This window comes from Balaenoptera acutorostrata, chromosome 15 (genome assembly GCF_949987535.1).
Source record: "Balaenoptera acutorostrata chromosome 15, mBalAcu1.1, whole genome shotgun sequence".
NCBI classification, from domain to species: Eukaryota; Metazoa; Chordata; class Mammalia; order Artiodactyla; family Balaenopteridae; genus Balaenoptera; species Balaenoptera acutorostrata.
This window is the reverse complement of record NC_080078.1, coordinates 36,083,231-36,099,640: the sequence shown is the minus strand read 5'-3', so window position 1 is coordinate 36,099,640 and position 16,410 is coordinate 36,083,231. Positions and strand designations below refer to the sequence as shown.

Here is a 16,410-nt window from a genome sequence, read left to right as displayed (position 1 = left end):
ACCTTTTCTCAGCAGTGTCCAAGTCTTATATGACCTGGGGTCCACAGAACTGCCACGTTCCTTCAAGGGTTTCTTTCCAGCCTGTTTTGCGATCACCCACATCTTGAGGCCTCTGCACCCGGGGGCCCAGGAGGCAGGAAAAGAGAGAGGGAGAAGGGGCCGGTCTTCCTGCCCTAAAACTCAAAGAAGGAACACGTGGGTGGCTGCACTCACGTTCTGGAGAGGAACGGCGTGTGTGCAGGGGTGTCAAACATTGCTCCTGGCTGGCGGGGGTGGGGGTGGGGTCCTCTCAGCCCCCGCAACTTGACTGGGCCCCCCACCAGTTTATGCTCCCTGTTGGAACTTTCATGTCCTCAGGCAGCCACCACCCCAACCCCAGTCCCTGAAACAAAGCACTTTTCTTTTGGAAGCCATCTGTGAGAACAATGGCCTTTATTTAAAAAATAAACTTTCTTATAACACGAGAAAGGATCACTGTGACTGCACCTCCTGTCCCCCCAGATGGGGCTGAGAGGTGGGCAGGGTCACAGTCCTGCGAAGTCCCCTTTGTGCTGCTCCAGCCACTGGTCCAGTGTCCTGGCCTTGGGGTTGAGCCTCAGGCTCAGTTCGATGTTGCGGTCGGGTTTCAGGGCATAGAAACGGAACATGTTGGCCAGGTCCTGGGCGCCGGGGAAGCCAAGCTTCTCGTAGTCCTCGGGGCTTATCTGGAAGCAGAGGGGAGTCTCTTAGGGTCGATCGGCATCTGCAGCACCCTGACCACGCTGTTGACACCTCAGTTCCTACCCTGGTCCCCACTAAGTTCACCTGAAAACCAGTCTATTATAAAGATGAAACGTCAAAAACCACTGTTCTAGGGCAATTTAAATCCTGTTCTTCCAAGATCACGAGATGAAAACTCAGTCCTTTCCAAATCAGAACTATGCTTATGTCACTTCTTGCTCAAAAAACCAAAGCTGTTCCCCTTTCCTGACCAAACTGAATCTTAACTCCTCAGCTTCCAAATCCTCCATGACTGCCTCAGGCTTTCTTTGTTTATAGAGTAATACGCAACCATTTAGTGCATGCTTTCTAGTGCATTCATTGTGCCAAGGGAGCGTTTACAGCAATTGTTCCATTCAATCCTCACAGCAGCCCAAGGAGGGGGATACTCTCCATACACCCACTTTACAGATGAGGAAACTGAGGCAGAGAGGGGTCAGGGGCTGGGCCTCCAGTCACATGGGTGGGTGTTAAGGGCTGGGAGCAAGATCTGAGTCCAAGGTCTGACTGGCCCAAAATGCGTCCTGCCGTGGCCTTTCCCCCATCATTGCTCTGCTTGGGTCTGGGGGGGCGCTCTACAGGTGGTTTTTGTCATTTAATGACTTGGAGTAGCCCAGATTTTCATAATGAGAAACAAGAAACAAGGCACCTGGGGGTCTGGACAGGAAGCCAGAGTAGGCATGGGGAGGAGGGGACTGTGCCAGGCCAAGAAGGGGGGACCAGGATGGGGGCCTACTCCGGCCTCCTTCCCCTCCCCGAGAGGAGCCCAAGACACCCTGCGTTTTCCCTCCTTGCTTTGGCCCCTACTGTCCCCTCTTCCTGGAACCCTTCCTTGCCACTTGATCAACTGACAAAACCAGAAGTTTCACTCAGCGGCCACACCTGGCTCCTAAGAACAGCACGACATAAACGTTCACAGTGAGAATGAATTTGGCTTTACGTTGCTCAGAGTGCTGGGGCAGCTCTAGATGCCCCTTCCCTTCTACCCGCAAAGCCCCTCTGACCACGGCTGCCAAGTCCCAGCCTGGGCCCTCCACCTTGGCATCTCGCACGGTCTTCCTGGTGTGCCTGGAGAGCAAGGCGGCGTACTCCTCCACCGTGTGCCTGCAGGTGCTGAGCCCGATGTTCCGGCCGATGTAGTCTTCGGGCATCTTCAGCAGGCTGAGCACCACGGGGCCCAGGTCGGACACAGACATGCCGTCCATGGGCACGTCACCCATGGGCAAGCCTGGGAGGGAGAGAGGGACATGCTGGCATGCATCTCTGAGGGGTCGGTCCCCACCGGCCAGTCGACTGGATGTGTGCACAGGCCAGCACCTGGCACGAGGCAGACACCCACGGTGCCAGCAGGAGAAATGAGTCAGGAAATGGGACACGATCGAGCTCTGCCACCCGGCAGGCCATTCGAACCCTGGGAGCCCGCCTGTGCCCTTCCCAAGGCGGGGAGAACCCTGGTCCTGCCGCCCCTCTCAGGCCTGAGATGGGAACAAGGGGAAGGAGAGGAAGGGGCTTTGATAGGCACCTCTGAGAACGGGAGCTCCCAGCGTTCAGGCCCCCATACACTTCGTCAAACCTGAATCTCTGATAGGGATGCCTGTGGTGGGGGGTGCTCCAGACACCAGCTCCACCGGCAGTAATGCTCGGTCAGCTGAGGCCAGGGCTGACCCCAGAGCAGCATGACGGGTGCTGATAAACATGTTAAATTAACGAGTGACTCCACCTGCCGAGGTATGGTCTTGGGGATGGAGAGGCAGAGCTGTGTCCTGATGAGGCACCTGGAGCGCTCGGGCCCTGCCCTATAAAATTTCCGTGGCTGCCCATTCAGACGGCCCGGGGAGCCTGCGGGGGTGGAGCCTGTTCCAACTTACAGACGGAACACAGGTGAATCTCTAATTACAGCTTTTGCAAACTGTAAAGGGAGATGCCGGTGCGCCAACACAAGGACGAGACTGCTCACCAGCAGGCAGGACCCAAGCGAGGGTGAGCAGCGTTCACGCAGAGGTGAGGGGCTGGGAGGGCTCAGACCCCTCCTGCTCCGCCTGCTGAGCCACCTGCATTAACCCACTGCCCTGCCAGCAGGACACAGGTCGTACGTGGTTCCCTCCAGGCTGTATACAGATTTGCAAACAGATGTTGAGAAGAAAGTGCTTTCCTACTTCAGGAAATCCACAATTGGACCTCGCCTTCCAAATCCTCTCCTTATTTGTGAAGCAGTAACGATACCGTAAAGCTCTCCGACAGACAAAGCACTGCATCCCCAGACTCGGCAGATTTTCCCATGGCCCCGGGGAAGTCCGAGTCATGCCCATCTCACGGGACAGGACGCAGAGGCCCAGCATGGTCACACGCGTTGCTCGCAGTCACAGCCTAACGTGAGCGAGCCAGAGCTTGGACCCAGAGCCCTCTGAGGACAAGCCCAGTGGGCCACCATGGCTCCACACGGTGAGAGGAGACGCCCAAGGAAGCAGGGAGGGCACTCACTCAGCAAGTAGCTCTTTCCATCTGGGGCTTTCTGGGGCAGGAAGAAGGAGAGGAGGTTCTCGAAATAGCAGGGCAGCCGCACGCTGGTCATGGGGACACCAATGTCCCGGAAATACTCCTCTACCTCCCCTTTGCCGTCAAAGTGTCCCGCTGCCAGTCTCCCTGCTGTCAGCTTCTTGATGTTCTCCAGGCCACTGTAGACCACGTAGTGCAGTCCCAGGCGCTTGGCCAGATCGGCCAGCAGCTTTCCCTGGTGGGCAGGGAAGGAGAAACCACAAAGCTCAGAGGGAGGATGTGTGTCCCCATCACGGCACTGGCTCTCCCACCCCAGAGGCCACTGTGCCCGGTGCCAAGAGCCCTCTGATAAGGCTCCCTCTTCCGTGTGCGGCTCACGTGGCGCCACACGCTCTGCCACGGGATTATAAGCTTCCCACCACCCGCATAGCCTTAGCGCCCCTTCTCTAGATCATCTGGGTCGTTCCACCTTCCAGTGTGCTGGACTGCGGCCCACCATGTGCCACCTGGGAGGGTGCGCACAGAGGCTTCCCGCCTCTGCGTGCTCTCAGAGAGCATCTTGTCCCCATGCTGGGCCCTCTTCCTGGGAGAGCCCCAACCATCCCCTAGGGAAGTGCTACGGCTCAGCAGTTAAGCACACAACACACACCACCTGGGTTCTGGACCAGCTCTGCAGCACACTGGCTGTGCCATCCAGGACAAGGGGTCTGTTTTGGCCTTGTCGGTTAGATGGGGACAGAAACACGACCTGCTGCACAAGGCTGTGTAGGGCGCTGGATGGTGGCCTCCCAAAAGATATGTCCACGTCCCAAACCCCAGAACCTGTGAATGTCACATCATTTGGAAAAAGATCTCTGCAGATATTTTTGTTAAGGAACTTGAGACGAGATCATCCTGGATTACCCTCATGGGCCCTCAACCCAATGACGAGTGTCCTTATGAGAGATGGAAGAGGAGACACAGAGAAGAGGAGAGGCCTTGTGTAAACAGAAGCAGAGCCCGGAGTGATGTGGCCTCACGGAGAGCTGGTACCACTGGGCGCCGGAAGAGGCAAGAATTGGAACCTCCCTTGGAGCCTCCAGACAGGGCAGGGCCAACACCTTGCTGTTGGACTCCTGGCCTCCAGAATGGGGAGAGAATAAATTCCTGTTGTTTTAAGCCACCTGGCTTGGGGTCATTTGTTATGGCTCAGGAGGTCAGGTTGACGAGATCTGCGTGAACCAGAAAAGCTGTCTCTGTCCACTCTCTGAGATGGGCTTCCATGTAAGACTGCAACTGAAGAAAGGCTCAGGGCTAAAAACAAGTTTGGAGACCAGTGGTCCGGTCCAGTCTCCCTTTATTGTACACGGGAGGAAAGACAGACCAGTGCAGGGAAGTCACGTCCACAGCCGCCAACGGTGGGGAGCTGTGGACAAGGCAAGACTGAAAGCCGACAGGCACGGGTCTCAGCCCAGTGCCTTTGCTGGGCACCAGTCATACCTTCCACAAATACCTGAGTGCCTGCTACGTGACAGGCCCACCGAAGTGTCCCCACCTTCCAAGAGACTTTAAAAAGATGCGTGTTTGTCTCACATCCCTCCCCCCACCACCTGGGCTCAATAACCACCCAACCAGAGAGAAGCTGGGTGGAAAACAGAATAAAGAGAAACAGAAAACATCTGAAAGGGGACATCGAGGACTTTTTGGAATGATGAAGATGTATTATATTTTGATTAGAATGGTAGTTACATGGGTATATTTATTTTCAAATTTCATTAAATTGTACAATTAAAAAGTTTACTTTTTATTTATTTATTTATTTATTTTTGGCTGCACTGGGTCTTCGCTGCTGTGTGTGGGCTTTCTCTAGTTGCGGAGAGCGGGGGCTACTCTTTGTTGCGGTGCACAGGCTTCTCATTGCGGTGGCTCCTCTTGTCGCGGAGCACGGGCTCTAGGTGCACGGGCTTCAGTAGTTGTGGCACGGGCTCAGTAGTTGTGCTTGCGGGCTCTAGAGTGCAGGCTCAGTCGTTGTGGTGCACGGGCTTAGTTGCTCTGTGGCATGTGGGATCTTCCTGGCCTAGGGATCAAACCCACGTTCCCTGCATTGGCAGGCAGATTCTTAACCACTGCACCACCAGGGAAGTCCCTACATTTGATTTTAAGAAAATTATGGGTCAATAGAGTTTTTTAGAAAGTGTAAAGAGTCACTGGATGACACAAAGCAGATTGTGGTTGCCTGGGGCTGAGGAAGGGAGGAATGGGGAGTGACCACTACCAGGTATGGTGTTTCTTTTGGGGTGGTGAAATGTTCTGGAATTAGGTAGTGATAATGGCTGCACAACTTTGTGAATGTTAAAAACCACTGAATTGTACACTTTAGAAGGGGGAACAGGGACTTCCTTGGTGGTCCAGTGGTTAAGAATGAGCCTTCCAATGCAGGGGACGCGGGTTCGATGCCTGGTTGGGGAACTAAGATCCCACATGTCGCGGGGCAACTAAGCCCGTGCCTCAACTACTGAGCTGGTGAACCAGAATTAGAGAGAAGCCCACGTGCTGCAACAAAAGATGCCGTGTGCCGCAACTAAGACCTGACACAGCCAAAAATAAATAAATATTTTAAAAATAGTAATAAAAGCTTTAAAAACAAAAGGGTGGGGCTTCCCTGGTGGCGCAGTGGTTGAGAGTCTGCCTGCCGATGCAGGGGACATGGGTTCGAGCCCTGGTCTGGGAGGATCCCACATGCCGCGGAGCAACTAGGCCCGTGAGCCACAATTACTGAGCCTGCGCGTCTGGAGCCTGTGCTCCGCAACAAGAGAGGCCGCGATAGTGAGAGGCCCGCGCATCGCGATGAAGAGTGGCCCCCGCTTGCCACAACTAGAGAAAGCCCTCGCACAGAAACGAAGACCCAACACAGTCAAAATAATAATAATAATAATAATAAATTTAAAAAAATAAAAAAAAAATAAATAAATAAAAAAATAAAAAAAAAAAAGTAAGAGAGCCTACAAAAAAAAAAAAAAAAAAAAACAAAAGGGTGAACAGTACGGTACATGAATGATGTCTAAAAAACGTCATCGGATGAGGAAGCGGCCACCTTTTGCCCTCATCAAAGTCTAGGAGGGCTGCATAGAAGAGGAGGGGAAAGGCCTGCAGTGTCAGTGGTCAGGCAGGGGTCAGCCCCTCTCTGGCAAGTCGGAGCTGCCCCCCAAGGGCAAGCAGAGACCTGGGAGCGCCTTTGAAGATGGCCTGCTCCTGCCCTGGCTTCCCCACACCCTCCCGCCTGCCCTTACCTGCTTGACCTCCTGCTCCTGGCTGCAGTTCTCCCAGTAGTTGGTCACGATGAAGGTGGCGTGAGCCCCGATCAGGGCCAGCTCCATGCTGGCCTCATCATCCTGGTCTCCCTGCACTACTTCTGCACCTTGCAGCCTCAGCTCCTTCGCTGCCCTCTGCCCAGGGTCCCGGGTCACCACTCGGACCCTGAATGTCCCATCTTCCAGGAGTGTCCGGGCCACTGAGCCCCCCTGGGCACCTGCAGAGAGTCAGAAAGACCCGCAGGGTGGGACCAGCCTGGGAGCCTGCCAAGGGTGAGGCCCTGCAGGGAATCCTCCACCACAGCAACACACCTGGCACTTTTCACCTGTGATTCCCACTGTTTTGCCTCACAGTCTTTTAACTAATAGCTTCATTGAGATAGAATTCACTTACCGTAACATTCATCCTTTTTTTTAATTTTTTTAAATACAGTTTTAAAACAAATTATTTATTTATTTTTGGCTGTGTTGGGTCTTCGTTGCTACACGCAGGCTTTCTCTAGTTGCGGCGAGTGGGGGCTACTCTTTGTTGCAGTGCACGGGCTTCTCATTGCGGTGGCTTCTCTTGTTGCAGAGCACGGGCTCTAGGCACGTGGGTTTCAGTAGTTGTGGCACACGGGCTCAGTAGTTGTGGCTCACAGGCTCTAGGGTGCAGGCTCAGTAGTTGTGGCACACCGGCTTAGTTGCTCTGCAGCATGTGTGATTTTCCCGGACCAGGGCTCGAACCCGTGTCCCCTGCATTGGCAGGTTCTTAACCACTGTGCCACCAGGGAAGCCCACATTCACCCTTTTAAAGTGTACAGTGCAGCAGCTTTTAGTACATTCAGAGTGTGCAACCATCATTGCAGTCAATTTTAGAACATTTTCATCGCCTCAAAAAAGAAAGTCCGTACCCATCAGCAGTCACTCCCCATTTTCCTCTCCCCTTCAGCCCCTGGCAACCACTAATCTACTCTCTGTCTCTATGGATTTCCCTATTTTGGACACTTCACATAAATGGAGTCACACAATATGTGGTGTTTTGTGTCTGGCTTCTCTCACTTATGTTTTCAAGGTTCATCCATGTTTTAGCAGTCATCACACACCTTTTACAAAAATTTTAAAATGTATTATGAAATATTTCTTTAATATTTATTTATTTATTTTGGCTGTGCCAGGTCTTAGTTGCGGCATGCGGGTTCTTTAGTTGCGGCATGCATGTGGAATCTAGTTCCCTGACCAGGGATCGAACCCAGGCCCTCTGCATTGGGAGCGTGGAGTCTTAGCCACTGGACCACCAGGGAAGTCCCTATTATGAAATATTTACCACATACAAAAAAGGGATACTAACACCCATGAGCCTACCACTTAGCTTAAGAAATAAAGTATCATCTATACCTTAAAAAGAAGACTGAGGGGAATTCCCTGGTGGTCCAGTGGCTAGGGCTCTGCACTCTCACTGTTGAGGGCCTGGGTTCGATCCCTGGTCGGGGAACTAAGATCCCACAAGCTCCGCAGCACAGCCAAAAAAGAAAAAAAAAAAAAAGAGAGAAAATTATTAAAATCATCAAAAGGAAGAAAATAAAAATCATCCATAAATATATGTATAAGAACACTGGCTGCAAATAAATAAATAAATCCACTTCTTACCAATAAAAAAAAAAAAGAACATTGGGTGCAGTATTATTATCCATAGTGGAAGTTTATAGACAACCTAGACGTCCTTTGGTAAGAACTTGGCCTAAATAAGTGATAAATCCATACAAAAGTGATTAAAAAGAATGTGGCAGGGCTTCCCTGGTGGCGCAGTGGCTAAGAATCTGCCTGCCAGTGCAGGGGACACGGAGCCTGTGCTCTAGAGCCCGCGATCCACAACTACTGAAGCCCGCGTGCCTAGAGCCCATGCTCCGCAACAAGAGAAGCCACCGCAATGAGAAGCCTGCGCACTGCTACGAAGAGTAGCCCCCTCTCACTGCAACTAGAGAAGGCCCGCAGTCAGCAACAAAGACCCAACGCAGCCAAAAATAAATAAAAATAAAAATAAATTTACAAAAAAAAAAAAAAGAATGTAGCAGTATGCATGACTTATGTGACCACAACGTGTCCTAGAGTGGAAAAGGCAACCTGAAGAACTACAACTACCCTCATACAGTACTGGTGGGAATGTAAAGTGGTACAGTCACTTTGAAAAAGTCTGGCAGTTCCTCAAAATGCTAAACACGGTCACCATATGATCCAGCAATTCCATTCCTAGGTATGGTCCCAAGAAAATTAAAAACATATGTCCACACAACAACTTGTATGTGAAGGTTCACAGCAGCATTATTCACAATAACCAAAAGGTGGAAACAAATCAAATGTCCATAATGGATGACGGATAAACACAATGTGGTATAGCCATATAATGGAATATTATTCAGCCATAAAAAGGAATGAAGTACAGATTCATGCTACAATGTGGATGAACCTGGAAAACGATGCTCAGTGAAAGAAGCCAGACACAAAAGGCCATGTACTGTATGATTTCATTTATATGAAATGTCCAGAATGGGCAAATCTTTAGACAATAGACTGCCAGTTTCCAGGGGCTGGGGAAATGGGGAGTGACTGCTAGTGGGTATGGGTTTTTTGGGGGGGTGATGAAATGTTCTAAAACTGACTGTGGTGAGGGTCACAGAGCTCTGTGAATATACTAGAAACCAGTGAATTAAACACTTTAAACACGTGAAGTGTATGGTATGTGATTTATACCTCAATAAAGCTGTTATATATTTTTAAAGTACATACAGGAAAGAAAAAAACAGGTGGGGTAAAAATAAAACACTCCCATTTAAAAAACAGTATCTTTATATACCTAATTTGTCCGGAAGGATACTCAAGAAACTTGACAACAGTGATGGATGGGGTTTCGGGGACAGAGGTGGGAGGGAGACTTAATTTTGATATTATGTGCAATCACCTGTTATTCAAAGCTAAGTAATTTTTTTTTTTTTTATAAATCTGTTGGTTTGTTTTTTTTTTTAAGTTATACAATTTTTATTTATTTATTTATGGCTGTGTTGGGTCTTCGTTTCTGTGCGAGGGCTTTCTCTAGTTGCCGCAAGTGGGGGCCACTCTTCATCGCGGTGCGCGGACCTCTCATTATCGCGGCCTCTCTTTTTGCGGAGCACAGGCTCCAGACGCGCAGGTTCAGTAACTGTGGCTCACGGGCCTAGTTGCTCCGCGGCATGTGGGATCTTCCCAGACCAGGGCTCGAACCCGTGTTCCCTGCATTGGCAGGCAGATTCTCAACCACTGCGCCACCAGGGAAGCCCCCTAAGTAATTTTTTTAAAAAATTAAAAGGGAATCAGCGCTCAGGTCCTGCCCCACGGTCCCACCCTGAGTCAGGGGTCCCCGCCATCTCATCGCTCCCTCCAGGACCCCGGGGACGTCTTCTGGAGCTGAGGGGCGGGAGCCCAGGCTCTGCGGGGTCGGACCGGCCTGACCCCTGCCCTGGGCTGGCCTTGGTGAGGGGTCCTGCGCCTCGGGGCCTCCGTTTGGGGTTTCGCTTACCTGTGGCTCCAAACACGACCACCAGTTTCTTGTCTGCCATGAGGCCGGGCGCCGGAAATGCAGTCCGGAGAGGTCTGAGGGCCGTGAGAGGCGCAGAGTCGGTGAAGGGGCCGGGGGTGCCTGCCCGGAACGACCCCGCGCGCGCCGGGTAGGACCAAGGGGGCGGTCCGGCCGGGAGAGGTCGGGACCCCGCGACCCCCGCCTCCTCGGGCCCGACCCCCCCGGGTCCTACCCGCACCCACCTCCCGGGTCCCCCAGGTCGGCTATACCTCCTAGCCGCTGCCTACGTGGGAAACGGTCCGGGAAATAGGGACCCCCGGTTTTGCAGCCGAGTCCACCGCCGAGGGGAGGGATGGAAGCCTGCGAGCGGCGCCGCCCCCCGCCCCCAGCTCCAGCTGCAACCTGGCAAAGTCACCCCTTCCCGGCCACCCTGCGTGAAGGGACCCCAGGCTGGGCTGCTTCCGAATCCCAGCCGTCTGGGCCCTGACTCTGCGCGGAGCTGACCCGCCACCCCCCTCCGCGGACACAGATGGTTCGTCCCGCCTCCGCCTAGACTCAGCGGCCGGTGAGGACCAGTCAGCCCCAGGCCTGCGTAAACCGAATTTGTGTAAATCGGATCTCACCGAAATGTACACGCCGAGGGCTGCTTAGCGGGATGCTGGGGGTGATGACTGTGCGAAGCAAAAATAAATACATAAACACATAATAAATAAATAAAATTTTATCTTGCATGAGCATCTGAACTTCGATATACGGGTGTCATCCAAAGACAAATAAATCTATATCTGTGAGTCTTAACACCCAAGGCTCTGTTTGAGTTCTTGTATGCCTGACTCACGTTTGAGGTTGCTACTACTTGCCCGTTTTGAATTCTATTTAAGAGGAAAGAGATCTCTCTCTCTTTTTTTTTTTTTTTTTTTTTCTTTTTTGGCCGCAGGCAGCGTCATGTGGGATCCTAGTTCCCCGACCAGGCATTGAACCGTGCCTCTGCAATGGAAGCGGGGACGGCCAGGGAAGTCCCCAGAAAAGAGATTTCTTTGTGTTCAACTAAAACTCAAAAATGGCCCTCTCACTCCTCTTCGGAAATTTATTGCTGACTGGATAAAAGCATTCAATTTTTTCTTTCATTCATTCCAAAATGTGTACTGACTCCTCAGAGAATGTCAGCTTCCTGACAGTAGACACTCGTCTGTGTTCACTGCTGAGTTCCCAGCACCTAAAATAGTACCTGGCACAAAGTAGTCGCTCAATAAATATTTGCTGACTGACTGGTTGTCTAAACATCTACTAGGAACTGGAGTCACAGGGAAATCAAAGTAAAACTGGTGCTGTTTTCCCGAATCTAATAGAGGAGATAACCCACCAGGTAATGTGTATTTTATGTATGTAAAATATTGGTCTTTATGTGTTGTAAGATACGTGTATTTATTTTAATAAATACTCATTTATGTTTGTGTTTACAAGTGAAGGTGGTGTCTAAATAGAGTGTTTAAATCTTGCATTGTCTCCACACCCTGTTATGTATGTCTCTGAGCTCAGACTGACTGCAAAGTTTGCCAGGAATACCTTCCTCCCACCACCTTAGATAGGGCTGACTCCTACTCATTCCTTAATGCGCCACATAACCACCACTTCCTCCAAGAAGCCATCCCTGACCCCTAGGCTAGGGTAACTACTATTTCACTCCCATCTCTATTCCACTGGCAACATTGTCTCTACCATATTAGACCCAGGGCTTCTTAAGAGCTGGCCCCATGTCTCTTTTGTCTCTATCTCTCTCCCTCCTGGCACAATGTCCTGCACTTAGTAGGAACTCAATAAATACTCACTAAATGGAACCCAAGTGCATATTATTCTGATAAAAGATGAGGTTTTTCTTTAACTGCATGGGTTAAACCACAAAACTCGATGTTCTGAGGTTTCCACTTTAAGGAAATAAGTCCAAACAAGAAGATCCCTAGTGGGACCAGCTGCATAATTTGCAAGGCCCAGTGCAAAAAGAAAATGTGGGGCTCCATGTTTTAAAATTACCAAGAACAGTGATAGCAGAGCATTAAACCAAACCCAAGGTCCTTCTGAGCCTGGGACCCAGTGTGACTGCTCCAGTCATAAGTCCATGAAGTTGATCGGCCCTGGTCCCTAGGTTTGAGAGTAGCAGCCCAGGGCCACGCTGGGGCCTGAGCAACTCCAGTGCCCTTTGGCCTTGCTGAACCTGAAGCTTGGAAATCAGTGCAGGCAATGAGTGGCAGGGAACAGCATCTCTGCCCCAGGCTTCTGGTCAGTGGTGCTGGTGCCAGGGAGCTGTCCCGAAGTTGGTGGGCAGACAGGCAGCCTGGGCAAAGGTCTTGTTTTTTGAAGCCCCAGCTACCCACCTCAGGCAGTTCCCTGAGGCCTGAGGGAAGAGATTTGGCTATTGACTGGCATATGATCAGCCATGACTCAGCACCTCCTGTGGGACTTTATATCTGACAAAGGACTTCCTGCAAAGCACTTGCCAGCAGCTCACTCAGCCAAGCGACCTGTACTAATGATGATAACAGTGGGAACCCTTCTCTGGGCTTCTCCTACATGTCAGGCACAGACTTAGCCCCACATTATCTCATTTTAACTCTTGAGCAACCCCTCCTTCAATCAGTGCCACTCGGTTTAATTCAGTTTTACGTGTGTGTGTTTGGGACAGGGGGCAGTTTTAAGATTCATTCATTTTTTTTTCTTTTTTTTTTGGCCATGCAGCATGGGCATGCAGGATCTTAGTTCCCTGACCAGAGATGGAACACATGCCCCCTGCAGTGGAAGCACGGAGTCTTAACCACTGGACTGCCAGGGAAGTCCCAAGATTCATTCTTTTATTTTTTTTTTAAGTTAATCCTGTTGAGTTTTTTGGTTTTTTTTAAATATTTATTTATTTATTTGGCTGCACCAGGTCTTAGTTGTGGCATGTGGGATCTTCGTTGCAGCATGTGGGATCTAGTTCCCTGCCCAGGTATCAAACCTGGGCCCCCTGCATTGGGAGTGAGGAGTCTTAACCACTGGACCACCAGGGATGTCCCAAGATTCATTCTTTTAAATTTGATTTTGATAGCATAATGCATTTATTCATTCTCATAAAAAGTTTAAATGGTACAGATATATAGCACAAGTGAGCCTTGACATCCCTCTGTCATTCTAGTGTGTAAACCTTCCCTCTTTTGGATGCATTTACATGCCTAAACATGAACATGCAGAAAGATAACATTTTGTAGTTAAAAAAATAAAACAGAAAACAATTTTTTTTTTAAAAGATTGAGACTTTTTAAAAAAATTAATTAATTTATTTATTTTTGGCTGTGTTGGGTCTTTGTTTCTGTGCGAGGGCTTTCTCTAAGTGCGGCGAGCAGGGGCCACTCTTCATCGCGGTGTGCGGGCCTCTCACTGTCGCGGCCTCTCTTGTTGCAGACCACAAGCTCCAGACGCGCAGGCTCAGTAGCTGTGGCTCACAGGCCTAGCTGCTCCGCGGCATGTGGGATCTTCCCAGACCAGGGCTTGAACCCGTGTCCCCTGCATTAGCAGGCAGATTCTCAACCACTGTGCCACTAGGGAAGCCCCAGAAAACAATTTTTAATATAAAAAATAAAAGGGATTGTTGACTAAAAAAATTAAATAGCCAATCTAAGAAAGAAATGGAAAATTTTATTCGCATCAACCTGAGCTCTGAGAACTGTTCCAAAGAGGTAAGGGAGGAGGCCGGAATATATGTGATTTTGATGGTTACATGCAGTCAAGCACACATCCTGGGAGAAGGCTACTGCTATTCATGAGGAACAGATATCTTAGTTAATGGTTTTAGTGCTTTTCTAAGTATGGGAAGATACAGGAAACTGGGTTCATAAAAATTTCTCCTGAAAATATCTGAGGGCCATTTCTGTCAGTTTTCCTAGAGCACAAAGTGCCTTATCCTGATCTTTGCCCTTTCAGGGTGGGTTGTAGGTCAGTGACTGTAGTGGCTAATGACTCAATTCTTGTAGAACTGGATGGTGGGCAACATTCTTTATTTTACAATCTCCTCCCTTTCGGTCTTAATTTCAACCAAGTTTTGGGAGGCATTTTGTGACCAGTTTGTCCCATGGGACTAGGAATGCTCATTCTCAGGTCAGGATTTCATTGATAGGCCACTTAATATACTATTACTGGACTTGGCCCTGTTTAGAGTAGTCAAAAGCCTCTGGACCACCTGTCTTACAGTCTGTCATGGTCAAGGAAATGGTTCCCTCTTGTTGCTTCTTCCCATATGTAGAGTTACACTATTACAATCATTGATCTTACAGAACTATATATAAGGTCAATTGTTTCCAGTTGGTTAATCGTCATTAATTTGATCTGAGGCTCAGCCACACATTTGGTAATGCAAGAAACATTAATCTTGTAAACGTAGAATACAAGTAATTCAGCTAGTTACATTAATAAGGTCATAAATAAATATTTAAGCTAAGAACTTCCATTAGGTGCAACCCAGTATCTCCCCAAGATATCTGCATCCTGACCCCTTACAGGATTGAGAAAGGAATGTTATTGTCTCAGGAGTTTCATGACTGGCTTCAGAAGGAGAAAAATTGATATTTATGGTTGAGCAAGTATTTCTGCCGCTAGGGAGGGCTGGTTAATGCATAAAGCAGATACACAATGCACACTAGAGGGGAGGGAGGAGGCCCAAACAGAATTTTTTTTTTTTTTTGGCTAAGTTGTGAAGCTTGTGGGATCTTAGTTCCCTGACCAGGGATTGAACCCGGGCCCTTGGCAGTGAAAGCGCAGAGTCTAACCACTGGACGGCCAAGGAATTCCCAGAATTTTTCTTGTCTTGTCTTAAAATGTGAATTTTTACTTCATCAGGATCATATTGAATATATTTTTCCCCCGAATTTTATTATGAAAATTTGTGAACATAAAAAAAACTTGAAAGAACTGTATAGTAAGCAGCTATATATTAATACCACTTTCATTCTTTTTTTTTTTTTTTGGCCATGCCATGTGGCATGTGGGATCTTAATTCCCCAACCTGGGATGGAAATCGCACCCCCTGCAGTGGAAGCGTGGAGTCTTTTAAAATTTTTTAAATTATTGTTTTAAATAACAACAATTTATTTATTTATTTTTGGCTGTGCTGGGTCTTCGTAGCTGCGCGAGGGCTTTCTCTAGGTGCGGTGAGCGGGGGCTACTCTTCCTTGCAGTGTGAGAGCTTCTCATTGCGGTGGCTTCTCTTGTTGTGGAGCATGGGCTCTAGGCCTGAGGGCTTCAGTAGTTGTGGCTCTTGGGCTTAGCTGCTCCGTGGCATGTGGGATCTTCCTGGACCAGGAATCAAACCTGTGTCCTCTGCATTGGCAGGCGGATTCTTAACCATTGGACCACCAGGGAAGTCCGAAGGGCAGAGTCTTAACCACCGGACCTTCAGGGAAATCTCACCACTTTCATTCTTAACATTTTGCTATATTTGCTTTATCAGATATCTATCTAGCCATCAACTAATCTTATTTTTTTATGTTTTTCTAGTGAGTTGCAGACATCAGTACTCTTTACCCTTTAACACTTCAGCACACACATTGTTTAGAGTTCAATATTTGTTTTTAAGATTAAATTTACATACTATCAAATGTATTTAAAAATTTTTTTACTGGAGTATAGTTGATTTATAATGTTGTCTTAGTTTCAAGTGTACTGTAAAGTGAATCAGTTATACATATACATATAACCACTCCTTTTTTAGATTCTTTTCCCATATAGGTCATTACAGAGTATTGAGTAGAGTTCCCTGTGCTATACAGTAGGTCCTTATTAGTTACCTATTTTATATATAATAGTGTATATACGTCTATCTCAATCTCCCAATTTACCCCCCCCCTTTCCCTCCTGGTAACGGTAAGTTTGTTTTCTACATCTGTGACTCTGTTTTGTAAATCAGTTCATTTGTACCATTTTTTAAAAAAAAATTCCACATGTAAGAGATATCATATATTTGTCTTTCTCTGTCTGACTTACTTCACTCAGTATGACAATCTCTAGGTTCTAATGTATTTTTGTATTTTCCTACAACTTGCTTTTCCCCCTTCTACTTGATGTCTTCCCTTAAGGCGGCGTCTGCCCTTCCTTTTTTTTTTTTTTTGCGGGATCCTAGTTCTCCGACCATGGATGAAAGCGGGGAGTCCTAACTACTGGACCGCCAGGGAATTCCCTGCCCTTCCTTTTTATTCGGCACAACTCTGTTGAATAGATGTGCCCCTGTCAACCCCAACCCCATCGTCTTTTGATAGACGTTTAGGTTGTTTCAAGGTTTTCACCGAAATGCTGTTGCAATGACCTCCC

General features: G+C 48.8%; 1 protein-coding gene across 2 annotated transcripts; it reads right to left on the bottom strand.

The window, feature by feature from the left end:
* Window positions 1-415: 415 nt before the first annotated feature.
* Window positions 416-10,559, bottom strand: NMRAL1 (NmrA like redox sensor 1). Of its 2 annotated transcripts, XM_007181530.3 has the most exons (6): window positions 10,347-10,559; window positions 10,078-10,151; window positions 6,525-6,763; window positions 3,241-3,490; window positions 1,797-1,987; window positions 416-704 (listed from the first exon to the last, which is right to left on the bottom strand). In XM_007181530.3, exons 2-6 carry the CDS (start codon window positions 10,115-10,117, stop codon window positions 525-527), a joined length of 900 nt encoding a protein of 299 aa, XP_007181592.1. In that variant the 5' UTR covers window positions 10,118-10,151; window positions 10,347-10,559; the 3' UTR covers window positions 416-524. The 2 variants fall into 2 exon arrangements, with proteins under 2 accessions (XP_007181592.1, XP_007181591.1); XM_007181529.3 differs by having other exon boundaries at window positions 10,078-10,558.
* Window positions 10,560-16,410: the final 5,851 nt, after the last annotated feature.